This window comes from Carassius auratus, chromosome 18 (assembly GCF_003368295.1).
Source record: "Carassius auratus strain Wakin chromosome 18, ASM336829v1, whole genome shotgun sequence".
Lineage (NCBI taxonomy): Eukaryota > Metazoa > Chordata > Actinopteri > Cypriniformes > Cyprinidae > Carassius > Carassius auratus.
In genome coordinates, this window is record NC_039260.1 from 17,996,559 (window position 1) to 18,015,855 (window position 19,297).

At 40.0% G+C, this 19,297-nt stretch overlaps 1 protein-coding gene across 6 annotated transcripts in view; it reads right to left on the minus strand.

The window, feature by feature from the left end:
- Positions 1–19,297, minus strand: part of LOC113118577 (dmX-like protein 2) — a 65,683-nt gene that overhangs the window by 10,040 nt on the left and 36,346 nt on the right. Inside the window, exons 18-36 of one of the 6 annotated variants that reach the window (XM_026287853.1) lie at positions 17,492–19,168; positions 16,558–16,668; positions 15,770–15,939; positions 14,637–14,734; positions 14,326–14,491; positions 12,916–13,180; positions 11,932–12,698; positions 9,568–9,858; positions 9,278–9,469; positions 9,097–9,173; positions 8,804–8,931; positions 7,576–7,824; positions 5,641–5,691; positions 2,685–2,878; positions 2,379–2,512; positions 1,841–1,926; positions 1,538–1,739; positions 1,304–1,421; positions 121–186 (exon numbers count right to left, since the gene is read on the minus strand). In XM_026287853.1, coding sequence (XP_026143638.1) covers positions 121–186; positions 1,304–1,421; positions 1,538–1,739; positions 1,841–1,926; positions 2,379–2,512; positions 2,685–2,878; positions 5,641–5,691; positions 7,576–7,824; positions 8,804–8,931; positions 9,097–9,173; positions 9,278–9,469; positions 9,568–9,858; positions 11,932–12,698; positions 12,916–13,180; positions 14,326–14,491; positions 14,637–14,734; positions 15,770–15,939; positions 16,558–16,668; positions 17,492–19,168 — 5,042 coding nt within the window. Of the gene's footprint in view, positions 1–120; positions 187–1,303; positions 1,422–1,537; positions 1,740–1,840; positions 1,927–2,378; positions 2,513–2,684; positions 2,879–5,640; positions 5,692–7,575; positions 7,825–8,803; positions 8,935–9,096; positions 9,174–9,277; positions 9,470–9,567; positions 9,859–11,931; positions 12,699–12,915; positions 13,181–14,325; positions 14,492–14,636; positions 14,735–15,769; positions 15,940–16,557; positions 16,669–17,491; positions 19,169–19,297 lie in introns of all 6 variants that reach the window. The other 5 variants (XM_026287852.1, XM_026287854.1, XM_026287855.1 and 2 more) reach the window with 5 other exon arrangements.

A 19,297-nucleotide genomic window follows, 5' to 3' on the forward strand; every position in this document is an offset into this window, starting at 1 on the left:
AAGAAAAAGACTTGTGTGTGTGTATATGTGTGTGAGGTCACAGCAGGTTAACAGATGACAGAAGCCCAAAGCTTTGAGAGGGTTTCACAGAGAGGCGAGTCCCGTTGAGTGTCTCAGTACCTTGTTGTTTTTTCGAGCTCCAGTAACGCAGTTTTGTATGAGGCGGTCCACATGATCATCTAAAGACTACACAATACACACCACAGCACACACATACACATTAACAACACACACGGGGCACAGCACAAAACACATGCACGAATGACAAACAGATGGAGAAAAACAAATTAAATAATAAAGACAAAAATGAATCTCATTTGGAGCTCTAACAGAGAGAGATGGTCTTGAGATAGCATGCACATTCCCTCCAGCATCTGTGTCAGTACTTACGCTCAACATAAAAAGATGGCCACTTACAAAAGTTCAATATTTATTTGATAAAAAAAAAAAACAAGCTGAATCTCGAAGTTCCCTTTAGCACCAATTTAAAACTAAAAAAAAAAAAAGTAAAACCAAGTCTTTTTAATATTTTTTATTCAGGCAACTCATTCTTGTTCCACCTCTTTCATTTCCCAACTTCCCTCCAAAGCTTTCATTGCTGCACTTAGGCTCCGCCTATTCAATGCCTTCACTCTGGCCCCGCCTACTGCATTACCTTTCATCTGGCCCAACCTAACAGCTGCCTAAATGTTGGTGAAAACCATGGTAACTTTTGTTTAGCTATTTTTATTTTATTTTATTTATTTGTAGTAAATCCATGTTTAATATTCATAAAGGTACACATGTAATTAAAACATTGCAGAAATGAAGGTGAGTAATCTTACCTAATGCTGATATTACAGTAGCCAAGTCTTAACAGTTTACGTGATTTGGCTTTTGGTTGTATTATTGTTATTTTTTTTATTTCTTTGCTGGGAGGCCAAAGAATCAAAAATGTGCACAGTAGTAAGAGTGTCTATGGTAGTTTACCATTCACACAAGAAAACATGCTGTGAAATTCTCTGCAATCACAGACATTCATATTTGGATGGGATTCAGATTTGCACGGGAAATAAAAATCACAAAGTACCTAGTACAAAGTACTAGTCCCGCCCGAATAGGGCTTTAGACTGCATCTGAAATCACATACTTTGGACAGATAGATGGATCTCATGAGTCCATGAGAGAGTATTTTTTAATGGAAATGAATCGACGTAACTGATGCTGGGTGGTCACATGACTATGACTGGTCCTGCCTTTTTAAAATCTCTTGCGCCCCATTTATTCTGTCAGTGTCTGGTCCCACCCCGTTTTCTGTAGTTACCTCACTCTGCTTCCTTTTCTTTGTGAAGATGTAACGAATCAAAGTCTCCTGGAGCATCTCCTGTTTGACCAGAAAATGCCATAGACGGCGAGCAGGGAAGGAGAAGCGGTGCTTTGACCTGAAGCGAAAAAACAAAAACAAAAAACAGATGTACAGTTGTATATACATATACATAATTCTTTAAAGATTCAGTAAGTCTTTGATTTAAAGGAGACATCTGGAGCAAATACTCACTTGAACGGTGTGTTATCTGGCTCTAGCATGGCTTTGTGTCGGAGTATAGCTGGTCCTCCCCCTGCACTCAGGTTTGTGGGGTAGGCGTTGATGTAGTTTGGTGGAGGGCCATCAAATTTGTTCATTTTTTCCAAGAGAATCTGTTCCCAGTTTTCCAGTGTCTTCAGCACAGCATTGGCCAGGGGAGACGTCACTGGCAACTCTAAGAAAACAAAAAGAGGCACACGAAATGGAAGTGGATTTTTTAGTTTACTTTCTAAAAAGTCTGAGCATGTTAAGGGTACATTTCTACTACTCATGCACCTGTGAAGTCCAGTCCTGTCAGGGGCAGGAATGTCTTGACATTGTGCAGGGCAAGTTTGACCATCACTAGACGGATCAGAGACCAACTGCGAACACACAAACATCCTTCAGTCCACACACTTTCATGACACACTAAGCACATGTATTCTGGTGCACACAGGACCAATGTCAGTCACCAAACACAAAAATAACTTTAGTTCATTGTAATACAATTTAAAAAAGGCAGTTTCAGCAGCAAGATCTCTTTAGCTCATTCATAAAAATAGAGAGTTTAAAAATAACATAATTCATGAAATACATGCAGAATGCATTCCTGTGCAAATCGTTCATAAAATCCATCACGATAAATACAGCAATATACATAATAATGTCTTCACAAACAACTTGCATACATTTTCAAGAATGGAAGTTTGCATGAAGGTTGACTTGATTCTTATTTCAGCTTACAAATGCATCCCAATAAATGTTCCTTATCTTAGTTTTACTTGAAAGTTCTGTAACAATCCTTCTGAAATTTTTTTGATGGTTATAATCTCACCTGTAGGAGTTTGGCTCAGAGTGTTCAGTCATCTGTGTGTCTGAGAGGAAGGCATCATCATCATCCTCATTGTCACTACCACCGCTCTCATCTGAATCATACATTGCCCCGCTGTCAGAGAGAGGAAGGAAAGGCTGGAGGAAACACAAACACATTCACACTGACAGTGAGCAATGAGTCAGACTCCCTGATAATTGCTCTTCAGGTTTATAAACTGATGAAAATGTGTACTTGGAACAAAAAACAGCTAATGTTTTTGTATATACAGTGCATATTTTTTTTTATGTACAGTAGATGCAGTCTCACTTTGGCCACAAAGTAATCCCACATGCTGAGCTCAGGTGGAATGAATTTCTCCTTATAGGTGGGCCGTTCTACAGGGATGGGAGGAGGTGTGGCAGGAGTCTCTTTAACGGGACGTCCAGGAACAAGCATGCGCATGTTAAACCTGCGTCGCTGTCGGTCCACATCCTCAGCGGGAGGGGTTGGGGGAGGTAATGCTGGAGGAGAGAGAGAAACAGAGAGTAAGAGACACTTACAGTACTCATACATCATGAAAAAAATTAAAAGAGCTATGTTTGGAATGGCATACTAGCTGCTACTTCAGGAAAAAAAATAATAATATGCAGTACGTGCACTGCGAAAAATACTAAATCAACAACGCTATTCACTCAATTCAACCTTTTGTTTCCAGTTTCACAAATGAATCTGACTTTTCACGGCAATCTCTTTCTTGACAAAATTTGATTAAAAAATGCTTAATATTACATTTGTATTTTCTAAATGATAGGTGGCCGCCATTTGCTGACTCCTAGCAGCAAGTATAAACTGCGTAGTATGTAGTAAGCAGTAAGTTACTGCCCTTTCCAAACACAGCCAGAGGTAAAATATTTTAAAAACGTAAAAAAAAAGTCATGCCAATAAACCGACAGAGCAGAAGTTAGAGAAGCTATGAAAATAATCCTGTCTGAACACAAACTTATCCTGAAATAAGAGAAGGCGACCATGATTAAACACATCTACTATCAACAGGTGGTCGATCATTTGATTGAGCTTCACAGCAGGCCGTGCAGCTGGTTCATGAGTACCGTATTTTCCGGACTATAAGTCGCACATTTTTTCATGGTTTGGCTGGTCCTGCGACTTATAGTCAGGTGCGACTTATTTATAAAAATTAATTTGACATGAACCGAGAGAAATTAAAGCTGCGGTAGGGAACTTTTGACGCTCTAGCGGTTAATAAACAGAACTGCTTGCGTCTTGCGGAAGAACATCGTAGCCCGAACTACTTCTCTCTGTTTATGTCTATGAAGAATCATAAAGGTACTGGGTTACTCCGCCGCGGTATCCCTGAAGCAATCTAAAATAGTCAGAATATAAACACTTATTATAGGTGCACCCTAGTGATTCAGGACAAGCCAAAAACACGGTTTGGAAAATGGATTCATGGTGTACTCGCTTATTATATACATTTTTCTACATTTTGAACACAAACAAAGTTACGGACCGCAGCTCTGATTGGTTATTTTTTACCGGGAGCGATGGAGTTTCTGCAAATGGCAATAGGACCACTGGGAGGAGCCAGAGGAGCTTGATTTTTTTCACAGATTATCTGTCTCATATTCTACTGTTAGGACATAATGACAGGTTTAATAAATATGTAAAAAATATTTTTTTACAAAAGTTCCCTACAGCACCTTTAACTAAGAGACATGAACCAAGAGAAAACATTACCGTCTACAGCCGCGGGAGGGCGCTCTATGCAGCTCAGTGCTCCTGTAGTCTACACTGAAGACATAGAGCGCCCTCTCATGGCTGGAGACGGTCATGTTTTCTCTTAGTTCTTAGTTCTAAATAAATGCGACTTATAGTCCAGTGCGACTTATATATGTTTTTTTCCTCATCATGAGGTATTTTTGGACTGATGCGACTTATACTCAGGTGCGACTTATAGTCTGAAAAATACGGTAATAAAGTTGAGAGGGTCCCTGTTAACTTACAGATAGTATGTCATGATAACAAACTCCTCAAACACATACACACGCCACAGCACACTGTCAAGAAAACAAACCTTCCCTGTTATCCTGTTTCACTTCATCAGGTACAACTAAATAACAAATACAATAACATGCTTAATAACAATTAATAATTATATGATAATAATAATTAATAAAATAAGTTGTGTTTTTAAAACATATTACTTGTTTTTAAATGTCACAAGTGGTATATATGTGGTTTGGTTTATGAAGAGTCTCTCTCTATCTCTGTGTTGATGTGTTTTCTTTTGAGCTGAAGGGCGTCTCATTAGCATTTAAAGCACGTTTTGATTCTGATAGTGTGGAAAGTTTATCTCAAATGTAAAGGAGGAGAAATCGGAAGAGAAGAAACTCCTCAAAACATCATCTTTCAGAAGTCATGTTCAAAGAGAAAGTATTGCGGCAAGAGTCTGTGAGTGCGAGAATGTGTGTGTGTGTGTGTGTTATTTATTTTGAAACAAAGAGCTGCTAGGGAAACAGACAGATGAATTTACTTTGTTGATCAAAGGATCTTCTTTTTAAAGTGCTGCCAGACGACACCTTGACGAAATGCCACGAGCCGACAAGTTTGAATACAAAATCTTAATCACTGGGGTATTTTATACTTTTTTATAAATGTGGTGCTTTTATGTGACACCAGAAGCACTTACCAGTTTGGAAACACTAGATTATGGATTTACAGAAAATTAACGGTGCAATATTCAATGATTTACAACCTTTCCGTTTAGAATGAAGGAATGGTAATAAAAAAAAGAAGAAATAAAATATAAATATTAGATTAAAAACTTAAATTAGAAAATAAACTAAATGTGGAAATTAACCAAAAGAGTTAAATAGAGAGAGGTAAAATAAAAGGTAAAACATCAGTAAACAGCTTATAAACAAAGTCATGTAATCTTACTGTTTTCTACAATATGCCCTTGGAAAAAATAAGTATAATAAAACCTGGTTTCACAACAAAGGTCTCATCAGTTCAGACAGACAGAGAACAGAACAAACTCTCTGCATGTTGACCTTAGACAGCTGGTGTGCACTTGAGCCTGAGGCACTCACCACATCTCTACACGCAGAGGGGAGGTCGGCTACCTCTCTCTCTCTCTCTCTCTCACACACACACACACACACACACATAGACAAACACACACAGACATGCACCTAAATCTACACTAGTTTTCAAAACAGGCTAAAATGCTGAACAAAGAGGCAAGAGAAGGGAGTGTGTCTACCTGGTGTATTCTCAGACTGGAGCGCTGTCTGTCTGTATGACTCCAAATTGGCTGTGATGGTCACACATACACACAAACACATATGAGATGATGAGATGAAAATTAAACATAAAAGTAAATTATACACACAAACACAAAAAAGACATGTGAAAAAGCAGACAGATGAATTAACAATTAATGAAATGTGACATAAAAAAAGAACAAACATCACTGCAAACGCACGCAGCACCTCTCCACACATGAACAGGCATTGAATGATAGATAAGTCCTGCCATCTAGAATACATGGGTAACACTAATAAGGTTCATTGTTAGTTAATTTTAGATAAAAATAATTAGCTAATAAAAATACAACTGTTTATTGGTAGGTCATCTTAGCTCAAATATTTTAAATTATACAATGATATAAATTTAGATTTTAATAATATACAGTGTTTCCTTTAGGATTTTTCCAGCTGTGGTGTCAGTACCATTAATCACATGTACTCAAACTCAAACTCAGAATTTAATTTATTTTAACTAAAAAACACAAGTAAATAGTAAATAATAAAATAAGAACAAATAAATAAATCACAAGCAATAGCACAAACAAAAACAAAATACAAATTAACAGTAGCTACTTCAATTTCAGTAATGACAGAAAGCAGCAGGTTTTTCTAGGTTTATTTATATCTCATGCACGGATCTAATATAGCATTACACGTGCATTTTGTTTCTCAACCATTTACATTCACCTAATAGCCTATATAAGACTATATATAATATAAACCAACTGTTTTTATGTGAACACTCAAGAAAACGGTCTCGCCATCTCTTCATTTGACCACCATTTAGAGAAAAACGCATCCTTATGGATTACGTAATGAAAGAGTTTTTGTCTTCGATTTGAACTATTGCATTTTATAGTAGTAATTAAAAGCTTTCTTTAGACTGTGAGGCAAGTATTTACAGAGTTTCGGTTCATTATTGTGAAGGGCTTCTGTTCACAGAGAACGAGATTGCAAAAAGCACACCCTGTTTGTTTTCTTTATTTTACAAGAGCACATTTTGTTTATATTGTGAGTGCACACAAATAAAAGTGACCCATTAGTTCCAAATGATGTAGTCATATCTAGGGGCTTCATGCACTATTTTTTTCTAATCCTTTCTAATCTATAATTAGGGTGAGGATTACAGTTTGGGGGGGGGGGCGTCTGACCACCTTAAAAGAGGCTTATACCCCACTGATGGACAAGGTGTAGGGGGGTTAAAGCCTTCTTTAGAAATACTCCACCCACATGCTGTTTTGATTGGCTATCTATCTATCTATCTATCTATCTATCTATCTATCTATAAAATGAATAATGTATGAATAAAGCAGAAACATTGTATTAGTAAATGTTAAAATTAACATTAACTAAGATTAATAAATGCTTTAGAAGCCGTTTTCATTGTTAGTTCATGTTAACATAAGTAGTTAACACATGAACCCTTACTGAAAATATTTATGGTTATACTTCTATAATTTGTTGTCATTTAAAATGTAGCAAATCTAGCAATTGTAAAAGTGTTACCAATATATCTAATCACTGGACTTATGTGCTAAATGAAACACTGGAAGTCCATCATTCCTCTCATTTTCTGTTCCTGTGTGGAGGAAGTGCCTCTGAGCTTTTACTCACAGCTCTCTGGCTGTGCTGTTTCCACAGTTGTGTTACTATTGTTAGCAGCCTCAGTCTGAGACGGTTCTTGATTGACCGTCAGGGTTGGTGGGTCAGAAACTCTGACCTTTATACCCTCTGACCCCTCAGACCCTGCTGCCTTGAGAGCAGCTAACAAGGAAGGAAATCTGATTATGTACTGCAGGACCCAGACACTGTTTTCAAGACATTTAAAACAGATGTTTCTTTACAGATGTGACAGGACACCAACAAACAGAAGGCAGCAAAATACTCACCTGGAGTGATTTCAGATGGACGCTTGGGTTTGACAATAAGTTTGGCTCCTCCCCCAAACACAGCGGCCCACATGCGGTTGTTGAGGGGATGAGCGGCCAGCCGGAAGAGCTCGTTCCCAGAGTGTGTGCCAAGACCGTGAATCAGCAGACTGAGATAAACAGCCACTACTGCCTCACACAACATGACCTTCAAACTAATGTGATCATCACCCTGAGCACACGCCAGCAGACTGATCAGAGACGACACACCTGTGAGAGGAAGAAAACATACACAATGAGCCAGTGATGGTTAAAAGGTGAAAAAAAAAGTATTTCTGCCTATCCAGGCATATATCCTGTATCTGTTTGTTCTTGGATCCTTCTATACATCCATATTTCCATCAATCAATCTATCCTCCACCTAACTGTTCATTCATCCAGCCATCCAACGTTCTGTCCATCCAGTGCATCCTTCATCTATTTGCCCCTCCATCCATCAATCCAGCCACTCTCTCCGTTCATCCATCCACTTATCTGTCCACATATCCAATCATATCTTCTCTCCACAATAAGCTAGGGCTGTGTATTGCCAATAATCTGGTGATACGATACGTATCACGATACATGGGTTGCGGTACGATATGTTGTAATGCACTGTGATACTGTAAGCAAGGCGATATATTGGGATATTTCTTATTTTTGGAATAGGATATATTTTTAGGAAAGCTGTCGTTAAGAACACACCACCATATGCAAACCTTAGCAATAAATAAATACATTAAAATAACCAGAACACAGTGGGATCCTCATTTGCAATAATCAGTCCCTGTAACATTCAATGTTAATGAACTATTTTTTGTGTAAAGAGGGAACAATTTAAGTGCTTGTAGGATCCTTTGATTAAATGTATAATACGTATAAAATTGATTTAATAAAAAAGACCATATACATTTTTAGACCCTGCTTTAAAGGTTCAGAATTTAAGTTTACAATTGTAACATACAATGTCAAAACAAAACAATGACAAAACACCCCAAAATGATGAGAGAATGCTGCAGCAGTGCTATGACCCTACCTCCCGCTGTGCCCCGTGTGAGCCTCTTCACACGGGACACGGCAAGCAGCAGAACCGAGGCGGCACCCGCGCCACGGTCCCGCGGTGGACATTACTATAAAGCCCAAATGACTATCCGTCCGTCTGTCCATTTCTCTGCATGTGTTCTGTTGAGTCATATCTGATGTGTGTTACCTGGCCACTGTGCAGGGGCAGAGGTGGGTGTTGCATGTTCCTCGATGCTTTCAGTGCGAAGTCTACGCCTGTCGCTCAGTAACAGCCCCTGATACACCATCCCCATGAACTGATTGGCCTCCGATTGACTGCTGAACACACACACACACGAAGGAAGGCATATGTCAATGACTGCGTTTATGAGTTACAAGAATGGTATGCCATTCAGAACAGTCAGACAATCTAAGCAGGTACAACATCTTTAGAAGCATTTTAAGATCAGTGTAATTTTTTCAGTTGGGGGATGTTTGTACCTGTAGCTGTGGCTGTCACACAGCGACTGGTAGATACAGGCCGATAGAGAAGCAGCGAGTGTGTGTAAAGCATTCACCTGAAATAAACATGCACATATTAGCAGAATCATACACATACACACACACAGAGTCTTTTTACAATATTTCTATTTGTGAGGGAGTCTGTTTGTGTGTCTCTTACCCGGTCGTCCAGTATGTCTGGGTGTGGTGGAGCCTCCATCTGGACAATGGTGTAGAGGATATCATGTATGTGGTTTCTGAGATGCATGACGGGGTTGGCGATGACCGTCTTGGTGGGAGCGATGCTGGCTGACAGCAGGGGCAGAGTGGTGGGGAGGGGGAGTGGTGACTGAAGCTGCTTCACTGTCATTTCCTGAGGTCACCCAACCAACAAATAACATGAGAACACACTCAACCAACCAATCACAATATAAATCAATCAACATGTTGGACCATCATGTGAGGACACACTTGCTGAGATTCCTGCAGCAGGAAGAGAAGCTCCATCCTGACAGACGTCACTCCTCCACCCTTGGCTCCGTGTAGACTGCAGTAACTGAGGAAGACTCTGAGCAGAGCCTGATTATCTCTCAGCCAGGCTTTCCTCCTCTCTGCATGCAGCTGCTTGGCCTGCAGGCGCCGTCGCTCCATCTGATGACGTTCGTACGCACCTACTTCACCCTGGAATTGTAAGTCTTCCAGGTCCAGAGAACCATCTTCACCCCACTTCTCCAGCTGACCTGCCGCTACTTTTCCTTCAAACTGACATATCAGAATATCCCAAACAGATCAGGGATGACCAATATATTGAATGTTTATTCAGGTTTGAATAATATGTTGTTGGAAATACAATTAATCAACTTCATGGATTTTGCTATCAGTTTAAAGGGGGGGGTGAAATGCTATTTCATGCATACTGAGTTTTTTACACTGTTACACCAAAAATACTCCTTCCGGTTTGTCACAAGTTTCGGAACGTTTTTTTCGAGTATGGCTCTGTGTGACGTTAGATGGAGCGGAATTTCCTTATATGGGTCCTAAGGGGCACTTCTGCCGGAAGAGCGCGCGTATAGCAGCCCACTGAGAGGCTGAGCACAGACATTCACTGATCAGAGCGAGAGCGTCGCGAAATGTCACAGAAGTGTGTTTTTGGTTGCCAGGGCAAGACAACCCTGCACAGATTACCAAAAAAAAAAACAGCATTAAGGGACCAGTGGATGGAGTTTATTTTTACAGAGCATCAACGGAGTTGTGCAAGTGTTTTTGTTTGTTCCCTGCATTTCGAAGATGCTTGTTTTACAAACAAGGCCCAGTTTGACACCGGGTTTGCACATCGTTTATTTCTTAAGGATAATGCAGTCCCAACGAAAAAGGGTCATGATCGTGTGTTGGAACCGCATGCGGTGAGTAAAACTGCTTCAAATATCTCTGTGTTGTTAACTTAGCTATCGGCGCGTAAGCACATCAAGTAAACAACATGCGATGTTGTCATCAAACTGCACTTTCCACATGTACAGCTTAAAAAAAAAAAAGACGACATAAAGTGGAACTTAGTCATTTTCCAAAAAGCAAATATATACAGTTTTAGTACATACCACATAGAGACGCCTTTGCTGATGCTGCTCTTGTTAAATTTCAGCCTCTGGATCTGTGTCACAGCTTCCAGACACTCTCAACGCAAAAGCCTACTCGCGCTCGTGATTCTTTAGCTCCGCCCACACGTCACGCCTCCAGCCTGTCGTGTTTTTCCGGGAAAAATCGGTACAGACTATCTTTCTCTTATGAATATAATAAAACTAAAGACTTTTTGGAGTTATGAAGGATTCAGTACTACTCTATAGGTACTCAAGATTAACAGGATATTGAGAGAAAACAAGCATTTCACCCCCCCTTTAATGTACTTCTGAGGAATTCAGTTTCCGAGACTTTCGGTACAATAACTTAGTTCTTTCTAGCAGATTTTAATTGGGACTTGGAGTTAAACTTCAGCAGTTCAATTCATTCTAATGATTCAGGTATTTTTAACTGTCCATTTAAATCAATTACTCACAACATAATTCATCATTCACAGACATCTCTGTATGGTATTTTACATTCATTAAATGCTGAAGTAATAATGCATGCAGTTACATACCTGTATTGCGGTGTATTATTATATATTAATACTTTGCATATAAATTAACTAAATATTATTCCTTGTGTTCATTTATGGAAAAGATATTGGCTTCAATTAAATAAAGCATGGACTTGGTTGAAGTGGAGAAGTCCTGCATTCGTCCCCAGAGTCATTTTCACTGGAAGGTCCAGTTATGATATTTAGATTAAACGGAATCAAAATGAAACATCTGCACAGATCAACCATTTACAAGAAGATCTAACATTAATTTAGAAAATATACAATGTAAATTTCTTGTGTATTTTTAATATTAAGATACACTAGAAGAAGTCGAGGGGAAGTCGTGGCCTAGTGGTTAGAGACTTTGACTCCTAACCCTAGGGTGGTGGGTTTGAGTCTCAGACCGGCAATACCACGACTGAGGTGCCCTTGAGCAAGGCACTGAAACCCCAACTGCTCCCAGGGCGCCGCAGCATAAATGGCTGCCCACTGCTCTGGGTGTGTGTTCACGGTTTGTGTGGGTTCACTGCTGTGTGTGTGCACTTTGGATGGGTTAAATGCAGAGCACGAATTCTGAGTATTGGTCACCATGCACTGTCAAAATGCAAAACAATATGGAGATAGACCATCTAAAGGGATATAGAGATTCTGGTTGATCAAAATCCCAATCAAGGCTCAATCTGAGATTGAAAACTTGCAATGAGATGGTGAGCACCAACCTTATAGTTGCAGATGTGGTGCGTGGCCTCGATTTCTTTCTCCAGCCAGTTGTAGAGCTGAAATCGTAGCTTGCCACCATCCACCTCATATCCTGTTGCCAGCGTCCGCAGCTCCGTCATGAGGATCTTCAAACAGGCTCGGAACTTCAGCTGTTCGGCGATCACGTCCACTTCAGACTCGCCCGTTGAGTCTTCATGCCGTAGGGCTGCTGATTTGGATGGCTTTTTAGCCTCCTCATCCTCCACCTCTGGTTTCCTCATGGTCAGCCCACCCTCTTCATCCTCTTCTTCTTCCTTATCGTCACCCCAGTCCAACTGTAGACCCTCATCTTCAATTTTAACCATCGGTTGACTCCAGTCTAGTCTGGTGGAGGAGTCTGCTCCCAAGGACTGACTGGAGAGGGCAGGAGCTCCCCAGTTGAGATCTGAAGCCTTTCCTCCATTCTCCTGTGGCTGGGCACCAGTGACGTTGGCCATAGAAGAGCCCTTACTCAGAGAAGACGCTTTCTTAGTGACTTTAGGGATTTTGGACAAGACCTCAAGAGCCAGGAGTGGGCAGCCTACTTTAAAGTGAGCGTTAGCAGTGGTGAAGAAGAGTTTCCGCTCTATAAGGTTTATTTCATCTGCACTGTTGCGTTCTGATGTTAGACCAACTACAACCGCAGATGCTTCTGGCTTGGCAAAATGTCGTCGAATAATCAGAGGGTGTGCACGCAAGTAGTTATAGAAACTAAAGACAACAGGATTACACGATTTCACCAGAACATCTAAAAAAGAAAAAAGAAAAAAAGAAACGTTCTGTATCAAACACTGTTATTAAAATAATTAGTTACAAATTTACTCAGTAGTTGATAAGTGTAAAATCACTAGCTGTCTTTCCTAAGCATTGCATGTTGCGATTATTATTATTCACATTTTAAGTATTTATCATGATACCGTTTTATTAAAGCAGTCAATAGCTGCTGTGATGCAGAGTCTCGTTACCAGGGTTCTCATCATCCTCTTTGTAAATCTGCTCCAGCAAGGTGTCCAGGGCTCTTGTGTAGTCCTTCATGATCCAGTATGCAATGCTCCTTAGGAACGGGTCAGGGTGCAGTTTGGTACAGGAGAACCCGCTTCCATCTCTGTTGCAGCCGAGAACCTTCTCGTACAGGATACCCTGGCAGGTGGAGGAACTCTCGTAATCAGCCTCGTAAAGACGAGCGACAATCATCGCAAGCTGGATGTCCTCCATTTTCTCCAGACAAACCTATCAGAGAGACAGACCATGTCAAGAACATAAACCAATCATATCAAGTTTATTTACACTATTGCATTGTAAAAATGGCATTAAACACAAATCACAGGAGGGCGATAAAATGATAACGATAATTATTTACGATAATGATCAGGGTATTATTTAATGGTTTAAAGCCAGATGAAACAGCGCTGACAAACAGGAGAAACACTGTGTGCAATGATGCAGTCATAAATCTGCCTTTAAAATTGAAAGTTTTAATAAATAATACATAAATAAAAATGTATTGTGGTTATTATCGATATCGACTAATATGGAACATTTTACTTAATTTTTTGGCCATATCACCCAGCCCTAATCACAATTAAGCATCCTTTAACCTAAAATTCTCATTAACATAATATGGAAAAATACTATAAAGTATTTTTTTCTACTTGAAAACATCACTGTATAGGTGTGAATCTAACGAGAAATACCATAAAATTATAATATACATTGACAGTTAAATAATGACAGTTATTCAAAAACACAAGTATAAAAGGTTTGGACACATTACATACTACTTTACTAGTATTTGATTGGAAAACCTGAAACGTAAAAAATAATTATACATTTTACTCTTTTTTTTTAAATTGATAATCGGCTTAAGTTTCTTGCTAAATATATCCCCCCCTTTTTTCTTTTGAATTTAGAGGTAAAATATGACCATACGTTTTTTTGATGAGTTTCATGAGTCACAATTATATCTGACTTTTCATCTGTCTATTTTAAAAATAAAAATAAACTACAACAGAAGCAGAGCGACTTTGTTTCCCTAATATAGCTCCACACATTTGATTTTAACCCATATAGTCGTAATCTCTCAGGAGCGGTGTTATCACTGTGTTTTGACTGTGTGCTGTCAGACATCCAGCCCAAGGGACACTAAACCAGTCATATGTCCATCAGGGGAGTTTATCTGTGATGTTTTGACTAAACTGAACCACTCAGGGCTGTTATATCACACTCCACTCTTCACAGACGACCACACGGTCTATGACGTCACAACCAAACCTAACCAAACTAAGCAGACTCCACATCTAAGAGATCAACAACACACACTTTCTATATTCTCCTGGGAATGAATTTCAGCAGAGTTAAAATAGGACAGTGCAGACCTCAATGGCGTCTTTCAGGGAGCCAGCGAGCAGGAAAAATGCAGCCGACTGCTCAAAGCGCTGTTTGCCCAGGAGAGAGAAGGCGTTCTTTAAAGCCGCCTTTCTCCAGCGGTCCTCCGTGAAGTTATGGCTGAAAAACTGGGTCATCTTCTCATCATGTTGAGACCTACATGGAAATCAATACATAAATAAACAGACAGAGATTTTAGGAGTTCATAGCAACACAGCATCAAGGGAACAGCACACTGCATTGGAGATATGTTAAGGTAACACTGGATCCCATGAATAAGAGTCAGTAGGGTTTAAAGCACCTAAAGAGACCCCAGAGAACAGCCTTCTTCTTCATGGCCAGATAGAAGAGAGCCGCATCCAGTGGATCATTATGCCTCTGAAATGCTGCTTTGGCAACCTAATGCAAAAAAAAAAAGAAGCAGAGATTTAGTTTTCATTTGTAAACTATAATATCACCACTGGCATAGTATTCAAAAGACCTGTTTACACCAAGAACTATAACTGTAAAGATAACTGTAATTATATTAGCGTCTACACCAATGGAAGATTAGGTTTGGGTAATTCTAAATGCCACTTTAAATGCACAAGCTTTTTAAAGCAGGATGGACTGTATCTGGTTGTCAGTGTTTTTAGCATTCATCAGCTTGATAAAAATTGATCTGAAAGTGATTCCAGCAATCATTCTGGGTTGTTATTGTTATAGCTTAGAATTATTTTTAAAATTATATTATTGTTATCGTCCTTGATATGGACGAATCTAAAATTCTAAATAATAAAAATGGATCTAAAATTAACTGAATATTTTTTTTTTACTGTATAATGATAATATAAAATTAAGTAAAATTAGATGACATTTCAATTGATATGAAAATTTAAAGAAATGCAATGGACAAAACTGAACTCATGTCAACTGAAATGTTAATTAAATCAAAGTGAACTGAAGCTAAACTTAAGGTGGAGCAGACACTGATCTTATTAGAAACGGAATAAAATTTTAACTTAACTGAAACGAACTGAAATGCACATAAGTAAAATTGTAATGCATTAGAAATCTAATTTAATGGAGAGTGAAAGTCAAACAAATAATTAAAAAGATCACTAGACTTTGAATACTTTGAAGGCTGAAATCAAAATATTCAAAAAGTGGTTAATGAGATTCTCCTTCAGGAAAATGTTCCTGAATCTTCATGCTGTTGTTGTTTCTGGAACATTTTTATTAGCCAATAATATTCCAAAAATTTTATGAGCACTACTATTTAATAGCAGTGGTTACTTACCTATTCGGTTTTATAAAAAGTACACTAGAAAATAGAGAGTATGAGATACACACGTGTATGGTTGAGGGGCCTCCAGAAACAGGATTGGGAAGCAATGGAAAAACATATTTTGTGTAAATAATGCTATGTGTGCAAGTATGTTTGAGTGGCCTTACCTTTTCCACGATCCGCCTCAGTGTGTTAATGTTTCTGATCCACCAGCCAACACCCACCGCCCTGAGCTCAGACCACTGCGGATCTCCTCTCTGCATGGCAGGAATCATGTTCAGCATCTCCTCCTCAGCCTCTGAATGGAATGCCCATGCAAAGTGACATGTGGAGACACCTGGACACACAAATTCAGTATAAAGACCAAGACCAGAGAAATACATGAGGCTTTCACTCCTTTATAACAACAAATGAATGCAGCACTCAGGGCAAGCAAGCAAGAAAATGAACACACACACGTTAGGATTCTGTGAATTGTGGGGAATTTCAATAGACTTCTATTACTTTTATACTGACCAAATTACATTTTCTATCCCCTAACCCTAAACCCACCCCTTTAAGGAGACCTGTTTGCATTGTCACACTTTCAATATTTTTTTTTTTTTTTTCCTGAAAGTGGGGAAATATTTGGTCTTCAAAATTAAGCACACGCACACTTACTTACTTTTTACTTTTAAATTGTATCACATTCAGATGTTTTTTATCCCAATAGTCTAATTTAATTATAAAAAATTGCAAGATTATACCAAACCAATGTCTTATATTCATGTTCATAAATTATCAACAATGTTCATAAAAGTTATTTGCTCCATATCCATCTTCAATGCTGGGTCCGGATTCCTTTACTGTTGCTGGAAAAGCTTTAGCACCACCTTATCTGAGGGAACCACTTACCACTCTAAGAGTATGAATATGGTGATGTGTGTATATGTGCATACAAGTGAGTGTGTGTTACCCTGATGAAGTAGCTGCATCCTGTATAGTGGAGGCAGGGATGTCAGCAGACAGGTATGTAACCTCATGGCCAGCAGGTAACGTAGACCACACTCATCTAGAGCCTCTCCACCTGCAGAAACACATATTTACTACACCATAAACCCTAGAAACCAGGTTTCATTTTTAACTTCACATTCTTTTTCTACAAGACAATTCCACTGCATCGGTTTCGAAAAGCATACTCAACACTCTCAGACATATGGCTCTGTCATCAAAGAGTGTTAATGATGTTCAGAGCACACAGAATCATGATCATGTTCCGGACCACAATCTGCATCATCTCCTAATGACTCTGATAACACCTGATCCAATTAAACATTTAACCCTCTGGAGTCTAAGGGTATTTTTGGGGCCGGAGAAGTTTTGCACATCAAAACTCAGAGACTAATTAAAAACTTCCTCAACTGGGAAACTGAGGATTGAACTTTGAAGTTCATCAGCAATATAATGTTAGGTGAATTAGAACCACAGTATAAATACTTGCATGCTGTATGATTTATCCAACTATCCCTGAACCTTTCTCCTTGCATTTTGGCTCTAGGAAGCACTGGAACACTTTGTTAAAGTTTAGCACTAAAGAGACTAAATAAAAAAGATGTGAGCTATAGGTAACATGGATAAAGCCTGATATGTTTAATGTTGACAATAAATAATAATACCAAGGTTATAAAAAAAAAGAAAAAAAAACAAGAAAAAAAAAACTTTTATTATGGTTCTCTTTTCATGTACTCTGTTAACCCCAATGACATACTTGACAGTTAGTCAACACAATAAGTATATCACGACACAATCACAAGATACTTCTGTATATTCAGGGGCATAACTGCACATTTGCTGAGGGCTATTAAAAATCAGTGTTGCCCCATCAAAGAAGTAAAGAGAAGTAAACTCACCAGCGTACTGTTTATCTGTGGGTCCTGCTACTTCTGCACTAGTGGTCGCCACAGTATCGGCAAGAGCCACAAGGAACATCTGCTCAAGGGGTGTGAGACCTGGAAGGCTGGAGTGCATAAGATGTGAAGACAGCACCTGTGCGTGTTCAGGGCCAAAGTACGTGGGGCCGTACTGTGATAGGTTAATTACACGAGACTTCTTCTCTGGTTTCTCAGCAGCAAAGTTCACAAAATCGTCGGTTGTGACAGCCGGCACCTGAAACAGATCAGCGTACTGATCCTCTGATTGTTTCTGTGTCTCACGTTCTGCCCCTTTTCCAGCTTTTCCCGCTTCATCTCCCATCTTGTAAGAGGTGTCCTGGTCCGCAGACAGCAGTGCGTATAGTGGAAGTGGAGGTATGGAATTGATTTCTGTGTAATCTCGCCCACCATCTCGGCCAGCAACAATAGTGTCTTTTGCCGTGCTACCCGTCACGCTGATGGTTCGGGATAGGTGCCTCCTGGCGCCACCCTCACCTGCTTCTACATCCCTCACCACTGCAACTTCTCCAGCAATGCACTTGACCAGGTGCGCCAAAATGGCCTTGGCACGACGGACCCTTCCAAGGTCCATAAGCTCTAGAAGCTGTGTTGGATGGTACTGTGGAAGAGTGGGTGACAATGAATGGGCCGCCTCAAATAAACCGCCATCTTGAATCACTGCTGGGGGGCGGACCGCATCATCAATTCCCGCACTCCCCTCGAAGACGCTCCTAGATCGTGCTCTGCCTTCATTTGAAGCATACATAGTGCGACCTGCAACGCCTTCTGGGGATAAGATGCTGTTGTCATCATAGTCACACAGTTTTTCATCTTGCCTCCACTGCGCATAAACATGCATCTCACAATCCATGCCCACCACCAGGATGCCATCACGCACCCAGGATAGGGACACTGGCAGGGACGGGGTACCGTCTACAGAAGAAACAAGGTTTACGGATCTCAGCAGCACCCAACGAGAGCGAATTCCCTGCTTTATACTGCCCCCTAGAGGCAGGGTGACTGCCATGCCATCCTTCACTCCTGTCTGCTCTGTGACAACCCCTGAGATGCGTCCATACATAAGGATGTTGGATCCAACCCCAACCGTCAGGATGTGTGACCCATCTTCTTTAGACAGCCAGTCTAGGTGCACAAAGTGTTTGATATTGGGGCTGTCTTTGGTTACAAACAAATCTAACTTGCTATAGACAACCAAATTGCTATCAACACTAACACGCGGATCCAGCGTCTTCACGGGTTTGCTAAAATCGTCTAGGTGAATAGTCTGTTCCAGGACCCACTCTGAGCCACCCGTCGACTCACACTCGTATATCGATACAAGCATGGAGAAGTCCTGAAGCATGCCACCTTCATTTTCAGGCGATTTCTGTTTGAACGACACAGCAAGTCTTCCAGTGTAGGAGCAGCTGACCGCAATGGGTCGACCAGCAACACTCACAGAGCTGTCGTTGTCCTCTTCCTCTTTCAAGAGTCTCCAGTACTCCCACCGATATAAACGTGTCTCTTCGGGGTGTGGTGCTGATAAGTCCATGTCCACCCTACAGTGCCAGAACCTGACGCGTCCGTCTGAACAGGTGGTCACAATCAAGTATGGAGCCAGACACACAGGGTAGATAGATGAGGAGCTCAAGTGACCTTTGAAAAGAACACCCAATATTTTTATCACCTACAAAAGCACATGACACTTTTACAGCAGAACACAAACCATCCCCATACACACTCACAAATGGCTTAATATGTCATACAAAGCAAATTTGAGATGAT